This window comes from Panthera onca, chromosome B4 (assembly GCF_046562875.1).
Source record: "Panthera onca isolate mPanOnc1 chromosome B4, mPanOnc1 haplotype 2, whole genome shotgun sequence".
Lineage (NCBI taxonomy): Eukaryota > Metazoa > Chordata > Mammalia > Carnivora > Felidae > Panthera > Panthera onca.
This window is the reverse complement of record NC_138345.1, coordinates 99,559,523-99,579,547: the sequence shown is the minus strand read 5'-3', so window position 1 is coordinate 99,579,547 and position 20,025 is coordinate 99,559,523. Positions and strand designations below refer to the sequence as shown.

Genomic DNA, 20,025 nt, shown 5'->3' with positions numbered 1-20,025 from the left:
AAATATTGTTTTATTTTGTCACAATCTTTACATAATAGATAATTTGGTAATGAAACACATTTATTTTTACTCTGGGATTTTATAAGTTAAGCGTGTTTCATCTTAGTGATTTAAAAGATGTACCCATTAAATTTATGTCTGAAAAAAAATTTTTTTTGACCAGACAATGTGCTAGCTTTGGGGAATATATGATGAATAAAATATGCACCCTGCCTGTACCCTTACATTATAGTCTAGCAGGGGGGTTACACCCATGAATAGATAATTTTAGAGCATTGTGACAGGGTCAACTTTTTTTTTTTTTAAATCATAGTATTACTGAGGTAAAAGAAACCTAAAATATCATCTTTTTTTCTAATATAATTTATTGTCAAGTTAGAGTGTATTGTCGACATAGAGTGTATACAGTGTGCTCTTGGCTTTGGGAGTAGATTCCCATGCTTAATCACTTACATACAACATCCAGTGCTCATCCCAACAAGTGCCCTCCTCAATGCCCATCACCATTTTCCCCTCTCCCTCCCTCAGTTTTTTCTCTGTATTTAAGAGTCTCTTATGGGCGCCTGGGTGGCGCAGTCGGTTAAGCGTCCGACTTCAGCCAGGTCACGATCTCGCGGTCCGTGAGTTCGAGCCCCGCGTCGGGCTCTGGGCTGATGGCTCGGAGCCTGGAGCCTGTTTCCGATTCTGTGTCTCCCTCTCTCTCTGCCCCTCCCCCGTTCATGCTCTGTCTCTCTCTGTCCCAAAAATAAATAAAAAACGTTGAAAAAAAAAAAAATTTAAAAAAAAAAAAAAAAAAAGAGTCTCTTATGGTTTGCCTCCCTCTCTGTTTGAAACTACTTTTTCCACTTCCCTTCAAGCATTAATTTTCTAGACAAAGAGCCTGAAGCTAAGAACTTACATGACCAAAAAGAGTTAGAAATGGGTACTATGCCACTGTGTCTTCAGCAAGATTCTTTTGAGTTCAAAAATCCTAATGAAACCATCAGTTTGCTAAATTCAAATCTGACCAAATAATTAAAATATTACTGTCATAAATCAGACAAAAATTAAACTTTATTGAAGTGTAATGTAGAAATTATATTGATTTAGGAAGTTTTAGTATTTCTTCTTAAACCGTTATCTGACCACAGTAAGTCAGCTCAATGCTTTGGGGCTCATTTTTTTCCCATTGACTAAACAAGGTGAAATAGCAAGCTTTCTTCTAGTTGTAAAATTCTTTGGTATAGATTGGTTGCTATTTGTCTCTAATATTGATTATAGTATATAATGTAATTTTTTTTCTAAAAAGAGGTGATTTAAAGTAATATGCTAAAATTCCTTTTTAAAATTCTTAATTTTAACAATTCATAGTATTTTAAATATATTTTTTATTACACAACCAGCATTATTAGAATAGTAGAATGGTTTTTTTTTTTTGAGAGAGCACATGAGTGGGAGAGAGGGGGAGAGAGAGAGAGAGAGAGAGAGAGAATATCTTAAGCAGGCTCCACCCTCAGTCCAGAGCCCGACACAGAGCTTGATCCCACAAACCTGGGATCATAACCTGAGCCAAAACCAAGAGTTGGATGTTCAATCGACTGAGCCACCCAGGCACCCCTAGAATAGTAGAAATTTTAAAGGTTGAAAAAAGTATACAAATATGAAAACATTTTTATGTTTTCTTTTCAGCCTTGCTTGTGATACCTGGCAGATATTTTCAATGGATTTTCAATTCCTTTAGTTACCTTATGTATTTAGATGTTGGCTCAGGTGAACTGATTGGCAATGATGAACTGACCAGTAGAATTGCATTTTTTTAAAGATAATTTTTATTTATTCATTAATTCATTCACATAATGCACACGAGTTGGGGAGAGAGAGAATCTTAAGTGGGCTTCATGCTCAGTACAGAGCCTAACATGGGGCTCAATCCCACCACCCTGGGATTATGATCTGAACTGAAATCAAGAGATGGTTGCTTAACTGACTGAATCACTCAGGTGCCCTACTGTTGCATTTTTAATACCAACTACAGTTATCCTATTTTAGGAATTGGATTTTATAATAGGTTTTTAATTTCTGCTTGGACTAGAGAAAATTTATTGTGATTATACATTTTCTGGATACACAAGTGAAATATACAATATATATTAGAGGTGAGTTTATATCGTATTCTGCCAACTCTTAAAAAGCTGAGGATATATAATTACTTACTAGAGATCATGTATCTTTTAGAGTGAAAAGTAATTTCATTAATATTAGGATTTGTACTGAATGAAAAAGCTATAACGATATATACAAACATACTTAAATTCTTTAAGTATTTGAGAAAATGTACATCATCTGTAAAGGGGAATATTAGGATTTACGTAGAAATTATTTATGACTTTAAAATAATTACTTAACTTGATTTTAGCTTCCTTAGATTAAGGACCAATACCAGGCTATGAAGCTTGGAAAATTCTTCAGATTTTATATTGATGTATTGAATTCAGAAAGTAAAGATAGTAGTTATAGAATCATATCCTCCTTAGAAGTTGCAGTTGGTAAGTTAATTATATTACTATTAATTATTCCAGCGTGGTTAGTTTCTACAGTAGTTAAGATAGTAATGTAATATGAATAGCAAAATAGGTTACTTTATTTCTACTACAAAGTAGAACCAGGAGAGGGCACTGCTATGCTGTCTTTAGTAGATGAGGCGGTTGTAGTGTCAGAAACTGTATTGGAATCATGCAGTGATTCATTTATCAAAATCTGTCCAGTGATTTGGCAAGTATTTATTGTCAGTTTTATGCCAAAGGGTACAAATCAAAACCGTGAGTTCCCTGCTTGAGCTTATATTCAAATAGTCTAAGATTGTACAAATGATGTAGGACATCAAAATGATTTTTCTATTCTGCAAATCCACTTGTCCGTATAGTTGTTAATACTTGTGAATGGGGCAAGAGAGAACAAGTAGGAAACAATTGTTTTTCTAAGTACTTTTATAAACCCTCCACTTCAAGGTTCTCAAAATCATAAATGGTAATACCTCAACTGGTAAGGAGTTAGAGGTGAATACAACTAAATTTACAATTCTCAAGACTATTTCCTTTTTTATATAGTGAAGTTACTTAAGATACAGATACCTATATCTTACTGATGGAATCCTGAAACATACTTTAATTCTATTAGTTGTTCTTCTCATAATGTATTTTAAATTAGCCTAAAAAGTATTGTCTGATACTACAAATGAATCTATGTAGCATACGTAGATTATAAAGCATAATCATCCAATATGTGTTGAACCTACTACTCAACTTAAGAACCTGAGTCTTAAAAATCCCTCATGTTCAACTATGTACTTCTTCTCTCGTCCATCCCTGTGCCTGCCCCCAAGAGGTGATGACTAGTTTCTATTTTTCATCATTCTTTGCTTTTTTAAAAAGTGTATTTTTTGTTATTTTTGGGTGTTTTTTGTTTGTTTGTGGTTGTTTTTGTTTGTTTTTTAGAGAGAGTACACGAGTAGGGGAGAGGGGCAGAGGGAGAGAGAGAGAGAGAGAGAAAAGAAAAGAATCTTAAGCAGGCTCTACGCCCAGCCAAAGCTTGACACGGGGCTCCGTCCCACCACCCTGGGATCATGACCTGAGCCAAAAACAAGAGTCAGACTGCTCAACCAACTGAGATGCCAGGCACTTATTTTTTTTTTTTTTTCAATATGTGAAATTTATTGTCAGATTGGTTTCCATACAACACCCAGTGCTCATCCCAAAAGGTGCCCTCCTCAATACCCATCACCCACCCTCCCCTCCCTCCCACCCCCCATCAACCCTCAGTTTGTTCTCAGTTTTTAACAGTCTGTTATGCTTTGGCTCTCTCCCACTCTAACCTCTTTTTTTTTTTTTTCTTCCTTCCCCTCCCCCATGGGTTTCTGTTAAGTTTCTCAGGATCCACATAAGAGTGAGAACATATGGTATCTGTCTTTCTCTGTATGGCTTATTTCACTTAGCATCACACTCTCCAGTTCCATCCATGTCGCTACAAAGGGCCATATTTCATTCTTTCTCATTGCCACGTAGTACTCCATTGTGTATATAAACCACAATTTCTTTATGCATTCATCAGTTGATGGACATTTAGGCTCTTTCCATAATTTGGCTATTGTTGAGAGTGCTGCTATAAACATTGGGGTACAAGTGCCCCTATGCATCAGTACTCCTGTATCTCTTGGGTAAATTCCTAGCAGCAGGCACTTATTTTTAAATTCTGTATATATCACTAAGTTTTGCTGGTATTTAATTTAATGAGAGTGCTGTATGTCATTTTCTAGGATTTTTTTTTTTTTGTAGTTAATATTTTATGTTCCAGATTCAGCCATGTTTTGGGGTATAGATATAGAACATTCCTTTTCAGTGCTATATGCTATTCCATTAAATGCATATACCACAGTATACAAAGCCATTTATTTTCAGTTGGTGAATATTTTTTTTTTTTAACGTTTATTTATTTTTGAGACAGAGAGAGACAGAGCATGAACGGGGGAGGGTCAGAGAGAGGGAGACACAGAATCTGAAATGGGCTCCAGGCTCTGAGCTGTTAGCACAGAGCCCGACGCGGGGCTCGAACTCACGGACTGCGAGATTGTGACCTGAGCCGAAGTTGGCCGCTTAACCGACTGAGCCACCCAGTCGCCCCTCAGTTGGTGAATATTGAAATGGTTTTGATTTTTACTCTGAACATTCTTATTGTCTCTTGGTAAACACATATAAGAGTATTATTTCTAGGTATAAAGCTAAAAGTGGGATTGTTGGATCCCTATGGTATGCTGGTGTTCAGTTTTATAAGGTAGTTCTAAATTTCTTTTCCAAAGTGCTTAGATCAGTTTATTCTCAAGCAGCAGTGCTTAAATGTCTCATTGATTCTCATCCTTATCAGCACTTAGTATTATCAGACTTACTAATTTTTGTCAGTTTTACTGAGTGTAAAATATTTATTTCATTGGGATCTTGATTTGTATTTTCCTGGTTACCAAGAGGATAAACATCTTTTTTGTATATTTTTTGGCCATTTGCATTTTTTCTTCCATGAATTTGCTGTTCAGGTCCCTGCCCCATTTTTCTTTTTCTTTAATTAAAAAAATTTTTTTTTATTGAGACACAATTGACATACAAATTTATGTTAGTTTCAGGTATGCAGTGATGATTCAATATTTGTATATATTACAAAATGATCACCACAGTAAGTCTAATTAATATCCATCATCACACATAGTTACAGAATTTTTTTTATGTTGAGGACTTTTCAAGATTTATTCTCTTAGCAACTTTCAAATATGCAGTATAGTATTATTAATCATCATTCTGTACATTGCATTAATATGACTTATTTATCTATAATTGAAAGTTTGTAACCTTTGATTCCCTTCACCCATTTTTCCCACTCACTACCGCCCTGCTTCTGGCAGCCACCAGTCTGTGTGTCTATGAACTTGGTTTTTCAACTTGGATAATACAGTATTTGACGTTCTCTGTCTGACTTATTTCACTCACCATAATGCCCTCAAGGTCCATCCATGTCATAAATGGCAAAAATTTCATTCTTTTTTTATGGTTGAGTATTCCATTCATTTGTCAATCGACACTTAGGTTATTTCCATGTCTTGGCTGCTGTAAGTAATTCTATGGTGAACATAGGGGTGCATATATCTTTCCAGATTTGTGTTTTCATTTTCTTCAGGAAAATACACAGAACTGGAATTGCTGGATCCTATGGTTGTTTCTTTTAACTTTTTGAGGACTCTCCATACTGTTTTCCACAGGGGTGAATTGGCTACACCAAGTTACATTCCTACTGACTGTGCACAGGGAGTCATGTTTCTCCATATCCTTGCCAACGCTTGTTATTTCCTTTCTTTTTGATAATAGCCATTCTAACAGGTGTGAGGGGATAATAGCTCATTGTGGTTTTGATTTCCATTTCCCTGATGATTAGTGATGTTTAGCATCTTTCCATATACCTGTTGGCCATTTTGTCTTTGGAAAAGTGTTTATTCAGATCTTCTGCCCATTTTTAAGTCAAATTGCTTATTTTTTTTGCTGTTGAGTTATATGAGCTCTTAGTGTATTTTGGACATGAACCCCTTATCAGATATATGACTTGCAAATATTTTCTCCCATTCAGGAGGTTGTCTTTTCCTTTTGTTGATGGTTTCCTGTGTGGTGCAGAAGCTTTTTAGTTTGATATGTAGTCCTACTTGTTTATTTTTGCTTTTGTTGCCTCTGCTTTTGGTGTCAGGTCCAGAAAACCATCACCAAGTCTGATGCTTACTGCCTATGTTTTCTTTTTGGAGTTTTAGGGTTTTAGGTCTTATATTCAAGTCTTTGATTAATTTTGAGTTAATTTTTATATATGATGTAAGATAGTGGTTCAGTTTCTTTCTTTTGCATATGGATGTCCAGTTTTCCCAGCACCATTGATTGAAGAGACTGCCGTTTTCTTGTATATTCTTGACTTTTTTGTCCCAAATTAATATGACCATATATGCACAGGTGTACTTATGGGCCCTCTGTTCAGTTTTATTAATTTACGTGTGTTCACCATGCTGTTTTGATTGTTGTAGCTCTGTTTTATAGTTTGAAACCAGGAAACATGATGCCTTCAGCTTTGTTCTTCTTTTTCAAGATTATTTTGGTTATCTAGAGTCTTTTGTGGTTTCACACAAATTTTAGAAATTTTTGTTCTAATTCTGTGAAAAATGCCATTGGAATTTTCATAGGGGCTGCATCGAATCTGTAGGTTGCTTTAGGTGGTATGGACATTTTAACAGTATTAATTATTCCAATCCATGAGAATGGACTGTCTTTCCATTTATTTGTGTTTTCAGTTTCTTTTATCACTGTCTTATAGTTTTCATTGTACATGTCTTTCACCTCTTGATTAAATGTATTCCTAGGTATTTTATTCTTTTTGATGTATCCCTACATTTCTCTACTGTGTTGTTGGTCTTTTTCTAATTGATTTATAGGCTTGTTATCTTTCTTAACATATTCTGGATACCAACCCTTTGTTAATTATATATGTTGCAAATATCCTGTTTTTCTTTCTAACTTTTTATGGTACCTTTTGATTAAAATCTTAATTTTAATATAGTGGAATTTATCAGTTCTTTATTTTTGGTTAGTGCTTTGTTGTGTCTTTTTAGAGGAATCATTCCCTATCCCAAGTTTATAAAGATTTTTTTTTATATTTTCTTCTAAAAGGTTTTAAGTTTTGCTTTTTACAGTGATGTCTTTAATTTTCCTAAGACTGTTCTTTGTGCATGGTATGAGGGTAGGGACCTGATTTTCCAATACTTAATTTTCCTAGTATCATTAATGAAGGTAGTCCCTACTTCTGTTGTATATCTAGGCTCAGCGTATGCATGGGTTTGATTATGAGATCTCTCTGTTTTGTTCTTTAGGTCAATTTGTCTCTTCCTACATCTATACCATACATCTTTAATTTTAATAGTAATTTTTAGGAATTAAGTGGATCTTGGATTTAGTAACCAAAGGAGCTGCCATTTACTTTATGATAATAAAGTTTGATAAAGGTATAAAATTTGTTGATTGGTTCATTCAGCAAGACTCTATTGAACACCTTCATTATGTCAGAACCATACCAGGACTTGAGGATTTATGGAAATATAAGGCAGATAAAACTCCTTTCTCTTATGGAACTTAATGGTCTCCTGTAGAAGGCAGACAATAAACAAATGATATAATTTCAGATAGTGATAAGAGCAACAGTGAAAATCATGTATGATAAAGTGATAGAGTATAATCGTGGCAGAGTGCACACTAACCAAAATAATAAAAGAATTGATAAATTTCATAGGCATGATGAAGAACTTTGTTGAAGATAGGGCATTAGAGCACAGACAACATGTAGAGAGGGGTCAATAATGTGAACCTCTGCAGTAGGAGTTTTCCAGGTTGAGAGAACAAGAGATAGAAAGACCCAGACACTGGAGCAAAATGGCATGTTTTAAGGAATACCACGAAGGCCATTCTAGCTGGAGCCAAGTAGCCAAGTGACTAAGGAGAGTAGTAGAGAATGAGATTGTAAAGGTAAGCAGAGGCCAGACACTTTTCAGTTTGTATGCCATGGGATTCAAGTATAATGGAAAGCATTGAGGATATTTCTGTGTGGTGCAGATCTGATTCATGATTTACAAAGATTATTCAGGTTTCTGTGTAGAGAATGAATTCTAAACAAGCAAAGAGCAAGACAGTAAGTCTGGAGACTAGGTAAAAATCTGTTGCTGTGATCCAGTGGACAGGTAATGTTGGCTTAGAATAAGGTGATAATTGTAGAAGTGGGAAGAAGTAAAAAGATTCAAGATAAATTCTGAGGGTAATCTATAAAGATCTCACAAATAAATCAGGTGTGAAGTGTTTAAGAAAGAGAAAAATAAAAGAATATATCTAAAGTTTTTAGCCTGAGAAAGTGGTGGAGGAGAATAGTGAGTGGTAGGTTTGGAGGATAAACAGAATCAAGAATTATGCTCTGGATAAATTTGAGATGCCTGTTAAAAAGTAGAGGCTAGTATAAGGCAGGCAATTGGATGTGTGAGTTTAGTTCAGGAAGAGATAAATTCAGGAGTCCTCAGTGTATAGATTCTTTTTTTTATGGACTTGATGGGAACATAGACTTTTTATATCTTTACTTGGATGTTAAGTGAAAGGTTTTTGTGTTTTGGGTTTTTTTGTTTTGTTTTGTTTTGTTTTGTTTTAGTTTTTACATTGAAATGTACAGAGCTAAAATATAGATCTTGAAAACTTGAGCACAATAGAAAACAATTTAATTTAAAGGAGTTGATTTAAAAGGTACAGTGATAAAAATGTGAACATGATGTTCTGGTTAAGTTACAAATTAAATCTGTAGTGAAGACAGAATCATTCTTTCTCAAGATAAAGCTAAGCTTTTGTAGGCAGAAAGCACAGAAACATAAAATGAATGGACATGGAGATGGCTAGGGCACTGTGGATTTCATCACAATTTGCCCTATTCCTTCATTTGAGTATTTTTCTCTTTTCTGCCCTCCCTGCAAGTGGGTATTGCTCTTCTTCATTACCAAATGGGTGAATAACGACTTTAAACACTATTTAAATTGATTATTGGGGAAGCAAGCTTTTAAGAGATTAGACTTTGGAACCAAATGCTCCTGAGTTAGACATCTTACCTCTATTACTGAGTCTTAGGTAAAGCAGTCTCTGAATGAACCTCAAGTTTTCCTATTTCTAAAACAAGAATCATACCTATTTTTCATGAAAATTAGAAATTAGAGTAGAAATTCTAGTGAATATGAATATTTTATATTGCTACTAATTTGTATTTTTTCTGATTACTAATGAAGGTTGAGTATTTCATATGTTTAGTGACCGTTTGTATTTCTTTTTAAAAAAAATTGTTTTTAACGTTTGTTTATTTTTGAGAGGGACAGAGTGTGGGGGTGGGGGGGAGAGGCAGAGAGAGAGAGACAGACAGACAGACAGAATCTGAAGCAGGCTCCAGGCTCTGAGCTGTCAGCACAGAGCCCAGTGTGGGGCTCAAACTCCCGAACTGTGAAATCATGACCTGAGCTGAAGTCAGACTCTCAACTGACTGAGCCACCCAGGTGCCCCCATTTTTTTTTTTTTTTTTTTTTTTAATGAAATGACTTTGTCTCTTGCTTATTGCTTTATTGGCAAATGTAAAGAGTTAATAGCACAATGAAAAGGCCATAGTAAACTTTGGAGTACCTTTCATTTTTAGTTGACTGTATTTTCATTTTTATAATGTCTAAATTTTGTGTAATTGGACCCATACCTAGCAATCAGTTCCTCTTGGATTGATGGCAAACTACAATTAAAAGAAAATAAAAGTTATGCAGATTTATTAAAGTACAGAGTTGGAAAACAAATATAACTATTGAGGCTATTTCAATCATAGTTCTGTACCGTATTATTAACTGTGTAATTATGTAAATGTGTAACATCAGTACTAATTCTTTTTTTCTTCTTTCCTTGAGCTGTGGTAGCAAACAGTGACGAATCTCAACATCTGACACCAGGAAAGATGAGTCAGCGCCAAGGGAAAGAAGCTTATCCAACACCAACCAAAGATTTGTATCAGCCATCTTTTAGTCCAGCAAGTCCTCATAGTCAGGGTAAGAAATTGTGCTTTTAATTTAGTTGTGGTTATAAGGGGAGAATGACATTTTAGGTCTATCATAATTTTTTCTTTGTAGCTATTTGGTTTTATGGGTTTTTTGTTTGCTTTGGTCATCTATTTTACTCTTGAAATGAGTTTATTTTCCTTTAGAGTCCTTTTAATTCCTCTTATATTCCCCGGTGTACTTGGTTAGTTATACTGTTCTAATTGAGTGATTCTCAAACTTTGTGGTCTCAAGACTCCTTTACACTGTTAAAAATTATTGGAGACCTCAAAGAACTTTTATGTGGATTAACCTATTGATATTTATCGTAAAATAGAAGGAAGAAATTTTAAAAATGTTTATACTTAATCATTTAAATTTATAATAATAAGCCTTTTGCAGGTTAATATGAATAACGTTTTTATTAAAAATAACTATGTTCCTCCTTCCTTTCCCTCAAAAAAAGGTATTGAGAAGAGTGGTATTCTTTTCCCTCATGGTCTTTCAGACTTGCCAATATTAACATTATGGGCTGGATAATTCTTGCGGGGGATGTCCTGTGCATTGTAGGGTATTTAGCAGCATCTTTGGCCTCTACCCACTAGATGACGATAGCATTTTCTCCAGTTGTATACAACCAGAAATAGCTGACACTTTGCCAAATGTCCCTTGAGGGACAAAATTGTCATTGGTTGAGAACTATTTACAATTTTTGCAAATCTCTTTAATATCTAGTTTACAAACAGACACCCAGATTTTCATATCTGCTTCTGCAATCATGATGTAATGATTCGACTGAAGTATATGAACAAAATCTGGCCTCACACACATACATAGTCGGGAAAGGGAGGATTACACTAATAGCTTTATACATAAATGCAAATAGTCTTTGATACACACCAAAATTTGACAAGTTGTAGTTTCTTTTTTTTTTAAGTTTATTTATTTATTTTGAGAGAGAGGGAGGGAGGGAGGGCGGAGGGAGTGGCAGAGAGAGAAGGGGACAGAGAGAATCCCACGCAGGCTCTGTGCTGTCTGTGCAGAGTCTGGCACAGGGCTCGATCCCATGAACCATGAGATCATGACCTGAGCCTATATCAAGAGTAGGACACTTAACAGAGTGTGCCATCCAGGCACCCCACAAGTGGTAGTTTCTTAAATATTGGTTGCAAAGTAGAATCTGAAACCGCATCAATAATCTTTTCATACTCTCTTAAGTTAAAGTCCATTCATCTCTCTTGAACTTCGAATGGTTCTTTACTCATGCATGATTTTTTTTAACATCAAGCATTAGTCATTTGGGAAATAGTTACTGAATTATGTAGATCTACTAAGTGTTGACACATTTTAAAATACAATACAAAGATGTACTTTATGCATACTTCTCATCTTGTCACACAGAAATGTTAAAACCATCAGGGTTTAAGATGAATAATTTTTAATGCTTCATCAACAACATCTGTAAGTGAAACTGGCCATTTACTGTAAGTGCATGGCAGTGAAGAAATCAGTGACCCTACAACAGTTAGTCTCTTTGCGTTGATTTGTGCTAAGGTGTTAGCACTTTGAACATTGCTTTTGTGCCGTCAGTGCAAATGTCAACACAATGAAAATCTATTATGGAACTAGTTTTAACCTTGCAGACTCTCTAAAAGAGTCTTGGGGACTCCTAAGGATTATGGACCTCACTTCCTAATTCATATTTGATAAATTTCATATCTTGAATTCTGCTTCTTAGCACAGTTTATTTAATCAGATGCTTTGAACTCTCTTGCAGTACTACGGTAGTAATGGTGGAAAGATTTCTGCTTTTAAAACTAAACACTTAAGTTTGGTGTTTTAAAGCTAATGTATACTTAGGTTATCAAATATTTTAAAAATTTAATTTGGAGTCTTAACTATCACAATGTCTCTATAATTATTCGGGTTTTGGGATTGTGACTATGAATTATTCTTTAAAAGTAGGCTTTAGTGACTTCTTTTTAAATGAATATTAATTGGTAAATAGTAAGTTACATGATCATTTTGTACTTTATTTCAGTGGGAAATGTTTAATAAATAATAATTATGATTATTTTAAATAAATTATTCTGTTTGAGTTGTAAGCTGATATTTCAGCTGTTGCTGTATTTAAGCATCTTAAGCTCATTTAGAAATTATTTTAGTGACCCATGTAAACCTCTAATTTTTGCATTTAAAGCAGCTCTAGTGTCAGTTATATCTTAATTTGCACCTGATTAATATTTATGGAGTGAATTACATACTGAATATACTTTTTATTAAAGTCAACCTATTGGCTTTGTGTAACACAAAATATCTTGGGTTTACCTACTGAAATTCCATATCACAGTTTCCAGGTGTCAGATTTGTTTTCAAATAAGGTAGATTCATTAACTCTTGATTATGAGGAAGATAAACTGCTGGAGGAGATTAACAAGTGTTCTGTAAACCTCTTTGATTTGTCTACAATATCTCAAATACTCTTGCTTAGTATTATCAGCTTGTGAATGGAAAGACTTAAGAGTTCTAGAAACTTACAGTAATAATGACTAACTTTTAATGCTCTTCATGTCTCTAAGTGATTTTTTACATGCATTAGCTCCTAGAATTCTTGCAAGAACCTTATGGTGTATAAATCATTTACCCTGTTTCACAAGTGAGGAAACTGAGCACTTGGTAAGGGTAATTTATTTTTATTCAGATTTGTAACCAAAAATTTCACTAGATAACTGCATTTATGTCCCTCCCATTCTCAAAAAGTCACCAGTTGACTATTGCCTACAGCAGTGGCTCCTGAGTCTGGCTGTGTCTGAGAATCAATCACCTGGGAGCTTTGCTTAGATACAGATTTCTACTCCAGCCTTTCAGAAGCTCTGGGAGCTGTTTTTTCCTGTAGGGTGAGGCTCTGTATTTATAAAACTCTCCAGGTGTCTCTGATGTAGTAACATTTGGACAAACCATCGAGAGCTTAAATTCCAGATTCCATAATCTGGTAATCAGGACTCTTAATTTGTCTGATTTTATTCTACCTTTCCAATTTCATTTTGTGTTTCCCCTCATCATGAACCCAGCGGGATGACTTTCTTTGCTATTCTCCCGCAAGACTGCGCTTTTATTTATCCTGGTATCCTCCACTATGGAATGGAATGAATGCCTTCTCCCTTCCCTTTACTTATCTAAACACTTCTCAAATCCCAGGGTGCCATTAGTAAAAAATGGCCTCAGAATAAGGATCCAATCAAGATCAGGCTTCTGTAAGATTCTGTGTTGAGAGTTCAGAAAGGCAGTGTCTCTTGGAGCCTTTCAAAAGGGCTTTAAAGAGTCTAAAAGGTGTACCTTTCAGAATATCTCAGCTAGCCAGAAGAGCTTCTAAGGCTTTTAAGTCCGCTGTCCTACAGCACCATGACATAGCCCAGAGTAGTGAACTGGCTATCTCTAAGAAATCTGTGGATGTGGCATCTGTTAAATTGAGTTAATTCTAATAAAATTCATAAGAGACTCACAATGTTTTTACAAGAATGGTGCTAATAGAAACACCACCAGCGTAGATGGAAAAGGATAGTTCAACTAAAAAGAGCCTTTGTGTGTGGGGAGAATCCCAATCTTGTGTGGGCATGAAGCAGGCTGAGAAAACTACACTGTTGCAAACATGGACCATTTCTTATGAAATGGGAAGACTGACTCAGGGGATGAGTCCAGGAGCCCAGAAGGCAGAGTCAAGAGCCCCAAAGGACTATTTTCAAAGAACATAACTGTGCTTTTTTGTTTGTTTGTTTTATTTAATTAATTAATTTTTCAGAGAGAGCGCACAAGTGGAGGAGGGGGCAGAAGGAGAGAGAGAATCCCAACCAGGCCCCACTCTCAGTGCATGATGGAGGGCTCGATCCAATGACCCTGGGATCATGACCTGAGCTGAAATTAAGAGTCAGATGCACAACCGGTTGAGCCGCCCAGGCATCCCCATAACTGTTCTAATCAAACTGCTGATGACATGTGCCAAGCAGATTTCACAACAGCTGTGGGACTATTTATTGTGCCTTCTGTGTAACTCCTCATCCCCTTCATCTTTTGAACCCCAGTGTCCATTGTAGTCCTACCCCTGGCTTACTACAGTGGGGCAGAGAAGCTATCTTTTGAGGTGATGGGATTTTGGCTTCAGAGGAGGTACATCTGAGAAGCTACATGTGAGGAACTAAACCCAAGGAGTACCATTTGCAGTTGCACCTGATTTAAATAATTAGACCCAGCCTTATAGTCAGTGCTATAATAGAATGATGTTTTGGCTTGGGGGAGACATTGAGTGTATTTTGGATGTAGAAGGAATGTGAATTAAGTGGCCTGTGGTGTATTTCATTTTCAAAGATGACTGCAACAATATCTTTCATCTTACATGCCTTTTTTTTATGCGTTCTTGCAACTTGCCCATCAAGAAATGGAGTTTATTCTTCCTTTACCCCTACCCTTTCAACGTGCAATCTGGAAGCCCAAAATAGCTAGCCCCAGCTTGCTATAGTCATCCCAGCTGAAGGTCCGTAAGAGTGACAAGCCATATTGGGTGTTCTGGCAGATACTGTGTGGATCAGAGACAAGCCACCACCAACCTCAACTTGCCTAATTGCAGCATTGTGAGCAAATAATTTAATGTTTTAAAGCACTAAGTTTTGTGTAGTTTAAGGTACAGCAATAGATAACTATAATAGTAGGTAACACAGTGATTAGAATTATATTCATAAATTGGGAAGAATATAGTACCAATCAGAAGATTCACTACTAGACTGTACTATCTAGGTAAGGTGAATACAGCCTGGATGGGAGTGACAGTTGTAGGAATAAAAAAAGGAAAATTTGTCCCGGATTAGTGAATGATTTGGGTGGAGGCGACAGTGGAAAGAGGGAAGGAAGAATCCGCAATGACTCCTACATATTTTGCTTGGGAAACTAGTTTAAAAGTTTACCAAGATAGGGAACTATGGAGGAAGACCCAAGTTTGGGGGAAAGATGCTGAGGATTCCAGTTTTGGACATGGTGAGTTTGAAGTGTGTTAGAGCTATCCACATGGCATGTTAAGGAGGAGGTTGGCTTTATGAGTTCAGGGTTTAGTAGACACTTCTGCACTGGAAGTGTAGATTTGGAAGTCATCAGCATAGAGTAATTGAGATGGTTAAAACAACCATATGCATCAGTTTAGAGATTCCCAGACAGTATTGTGTTTTAAATGAAGTAAAATAGAATCAAAAGATCAAAGCTTGTGTGATCTGTGAAATTTTTATCTTCATACACTCATACGTGTACTTATGTAAAATATATTTCTCATTGTAAGTTGTAAAAAGTTTGGGAAGAATTGAAGCTTGAGAAAAGTAGTTGGAATACCATCCTAAAAAATGTCAACATTTAAGGATATGATGGAGAAAGTATTGGCAGAGGAGCTTTGTAAAGGAGTGTTGTATCCCAGAAGAACGAAACAGACGGTTTTATGAGGGAGGAAGAGTGACCTGTAGTTTTACGTGCAGCTCAGAAGTCAAGCCAGTTAAGAAAAATGATCCATTGACAAGATATCATTGCTAACATTTGTGAATTCAGTTTTGGGGACAGTGATGAAGGCAGAATATGAGAGCAATAGGATGAGGAAGAAAGATAAGGAATTGAAGACAGTTGGCAAACTCTTTAGGAATTGTGCCTTTGAAGGGGAGGAATGTATATGGTAGCTAGAGAAAGACAATGGGGCAAAATTGATATTTAAGAAAGGCGATATTTGAGCATGTCCAAATGTTGACAGGACAAAGTCAGTAAAGAGAAATACATAATTAGTTGGGCAGATCTCAGAGGAGGCAACCATGATGGGGTTCAGTGTGAAGGTGAGGTGTTGACAGGCCTAGGAACACAGCTGGAAAGTGGAAGAACCATGGTAGTGGGGTGCCCGATAGTGTTTGGGCCTCAGTTGAGGTTGATATTAACCTGCCTCAGTGTGAGATTGTCTTCTGTGAGGTTAGGCTTTACTAGGTATGTGCAATAAAAGTGGCAGAGTAGGCATGGGATGCTGGCAGGGGAGTGGAGGCTTAATGGATGAGTTTGGTTAATTGCTTCGGTGGAGAGGGTGGGATCTGTAGGAGGAAATGTCAGAATTAGTGGACAGCTCAGTGTGTAAGTAAGTGGCTTTGGGGGCTGAGGCAAGCTCCAACAGATGAATACTGAATTGATAGAATAATGGAGGGTTAATGTAAATGGAAGAAAGGTATGGAGAGTAAATGACATTGTCAGTAAGCTCCTCAGGAAAGAGATTGTCCTTTTTAAAAAAAAAAAATACTCATCTGTTCCTAGCATACATAGTAACTTGAACACGGTAGGTACTTTTGTGTTGAATAACTGAATGAATGCCTATATTGAGCACCTTTTATGTGTTAGTCCCTGCCCTTGTGAAGCTTTAGTCTCATTTTTTTTTTTTACTGAATAGATGCAATTCTGGGGGCAATGTTCACCTGTTCTCTAACATGAATCTCATCTATGATATTGTTCCCATGTTTGCTAAAGAGAAAGTCCCACAAGAGAGTGGATGACAATGCATCAGGAAAAAATGGCATTATATTGGTGCCATTTGCTGAACTCTTGCTATTAGCTACCATTTATTGAGCACTTACCAAGTTTGGCTAATATGCTAAAAGTCTTATGTGCAAAATTATATTTAACTGTTGAAACAACCTCATAAAACATAGAAGCAGTTCCTCTGCTTCACAAATGAGAAAACTAAGGATCAGGTATGTTAAGACATTTGTTCAAATTCACAAAACTAGTAAATGTCAGAGGCAGTTTTCAATCTCAGGACTGTCATAGCCTATAGTCTTAATACTCCACTCTGCGGGAGTAAATTACAGGGTCAGCTGTTTTCTTTTTGTTTTATACATGCTGTCATGTTAGAAGTTTGTTTTGCTGGTACTTTAGAATGGCAAAGAGTCTGATTGTTCCTGTTTTCTGGCTGAGTCTCCTTCATGCATATTGATTCATACCAATTTAATGTAGGTCATTATCCCTTAAAAACAGTTAAGTTGTTAGTTGTTTTTTTTTTTGTTTTTTTTTTTGTGGTGTGGTTTCCTTCCATTGATTTAGGATTTTCTTTTCTTTTTTTTTTGAAGAAACTAGGGAGACTGATTCTTCTCACTAAAGCCCACACATATCAAGATAGTCTTTTATTTGTTATATGTTTAAATAATGGTAATGAGATTATTCCAGAACTTATTTACATGCCAGATTTTTACCTTAAGTATACCAGTTTCCTTAAAAATAGTTTGAACTTTAGAATGATTACAGTCTCTTAGATAGGATGGTATTTGTTTTATGCTGACTTCTTTGACATATTTTATGTAATTCAGTTGTTTGTCAAGAAAGAGAAATATGTATATTTATTAGGTTATTGTCTCCCCTTTCTTCTTCTACTTTTGAATAAGAACAGTGCCCAGGGAGCCTAGAGACTAAATTATAGTCTCACATATACTCTGTTCCCTCTAGAGAACATTTGCAGTTGTTATCGAAGCTTGATGAGTTAACTGTAGTTCATCCTGTAGCTACCCTTTCATTCTTTGGTCATAAAAAGCGATTTTGCATACTTTTAGTTTTATAAAACCATCTTTCAGTTGTAGTGCTTTGTGAGAGAATATAAAATGTTGTTTTGTCAAAACTTAAAGGAGTAGGTTTCAAATTAATTTTTAAATGTTAAAAATTTTAAGACTTTTAAAACTAAAAGTTACCTATTTAATCAGTTATCTGCTTAACTAGTTTTAGCTAAATTAATTTAGACCATGCTTGGTTTATCTAGACTTGAATTAAAAGGTACATGCTTTGAATTAAAGGTACAATGAGTTTCTGTTATCCTTTAGTAAATTCTCTGAAACCTCAAAGTCCCTTCACCTTGAATGCCCTGGTAGCATTAAACATGATGTGATGGGTGTATATCTACTACTTAATAGAAGACTTCAAAGTAAAGGGGGATTTTCTTTGCAGAGTTTACTAGTGCGAAGATGTTGTACCGTATTCCCCAGGGTGACAGTTTTAGACATCGCTGGTATAAGTCTCAGGTGACACCTTCATTTAAGTGGTTTATAGACGAAAGGAGACCAAGAAGTCAGTTTCCTCCATGAATCGAAGCAGTTCCTCCTTCCTTGGTAAGCTATTCCTAGGATCAATTCTTAAACACTGATAAGACTCTAGACACGTAACAAATGTGTCTTGAATGTATGTGCTGTATTTCATGAAAATTGTTTTACCTGAAAGAGTACTTGAATTTATCCCCACCATCTTTATTTTTTTTTTTTTCTCCTAAATGCTGTGCTTTGATTAGTAGCCATAGGTCATTTTCATTACAAATAGTATATAAGTTAGAGGTTATGTTAATTTTCTTCTGAGTTTTTGAATCCTCACTGTTGGACTTTTGAAGTTATTTCTTAAGACAGAATTGTTTTCTGTTTGAAATTCCTTGTGTTCAGATAGTTGCTTCAGAGGTATGGAAGTTATTAAATAATTAAAAAATTAAAATATTTGGCAAATTAAAAAAATGAGAACGCAATATTTTTCTAAATCCCTCCTGTGAAATGTTGCTATATCTGTGTTTTTCAAATGTTCCTATGCTCCTGTAGATAAAACTGAAATACTTTGAAAACATTTATTGAAAATAATTTAGCTCTGTTTTAAGCATCTTTGCAAAGATGAGACGAGTCTGTCTTACCATTGCCAGACCTTGTTAATTGCTTCTTTAACAAAGCAGCAAGATTAACATTAAGAGTACTAAAGCACTGTTTTTCCTATAAATGTTCTCTGTATTTGTGTATGCATGTGTGTATTTAATTAAAATACATGCGTGTGTACATATTTATATTTACTTAAGATATGTATGTGTGTGGGGGCGCCTGGGTGGCTCAGTCGGGTAAGCACCCAACTTTGGCTCAGGTCATGATCTCGCAGTCTGTGAGTTCAAGCCCTGCATTGGGCTCTGTGCTGACAGCTCAGAGCCTGGAGCCTGCTTCGGATTCTGTCTCTCTCTCTCTCTCTCTCTCTGCCCCTCCCCTCCTCACACACTCACTCTCTCTCTCTCTCTCAAAAATAAATAAGAACTAGAAAAATATTTAGAAAGGTGTGTGTGTGTATGTTTACTTAAGATAACATTAAAGAATTATAAGGTACTACTTGCACTAGTTTCTCAGTGCTTTTTCGGTTGAGATTTCCTCCCATTTGTTTCCAAAGTCTGAGAGGTTGAGATCACCTTCTTAGCAAGACTGGTAAAATAGTTTCACCTATAGAGTTGATTGGTACAATTTTCCTTTCCTAATTTGAGGCATGGAGAGGCACGTTTCTGTATTATTATAGCAAGATGATATGAATTTAATTTACCAAGGAATATTTGCATAATTTCTGAGAGAAAATAAACAGTTTCATAGAAATTTTTCGGTTTTCATTTTGGTTGTTGTAAGTTTGAACATACATAAATTTTAAGAGTGAAGCAGTAAGGGGGCCTGGGTGGCTCAGTCAGTTAAGCATCCAACTCTTGATTTCAGCTCAGGTCATGATCTCATTGTTCCTGGGCTTGAACCTCACATCAGGTTCTATGCTGACAGTGTGGAGCCTGGCTTGGAATTCTCTCACCCTCTCTGTCCCTCCCCTGCTCATTCATTCATTCATTCATTCATTCTTTCTCTCTCTCTCCTTTTCTCTCTCTCTCTCTCTCTCTCTGTCTCTCTCTCTCTCAAAATAAATACATAAACTTTAAAAAAGAAGAAAGAATGCAACAGTGAAAGTTTAGCAAACTCATATTTTCCAAGTGAAGGAAGGATGTTTGTGACAAATGGACATTTCCTCCTATGGAGTACAGGATTTTCCAAGGGTCTCCTCCATCAAGCTGGCCT

General features: G+C 35.9%; 1 protein-coding gene across 13 annotated transcripts in view; it reads left to right on the top strand.

Moving 5' to 3' along the window:
* The window catches only part of OSBPL8 (oxysterol binding protein like 8), a 154,313-nt gene that overhangs the window by 68,974 nt on the left and 65,314 nt on the right, over window positions 1-20,025 (top strand). For 7 of the 13 annotated variants that reach the window (XM_060656904.3, XM_060656910.3, XM_060656903.3 and 4 more), the window contains one exon: window positions 10,013-10,150. In XM_060656904.3, coding sequence (XP_060512887.1) covers window positions 10,013-10,150 — 138 coding nt within the window. Of the gene's footprint in view, window positions 1-10,012; window positions 10,151-18,130; window positions 18,292-20,025 lie in introns of those variants that run through there. The other 6 variants (XM_060656911.3, XM_060656905.3, XM_060656916.3 and 3 more) reach the window with 2 other exon arrangements.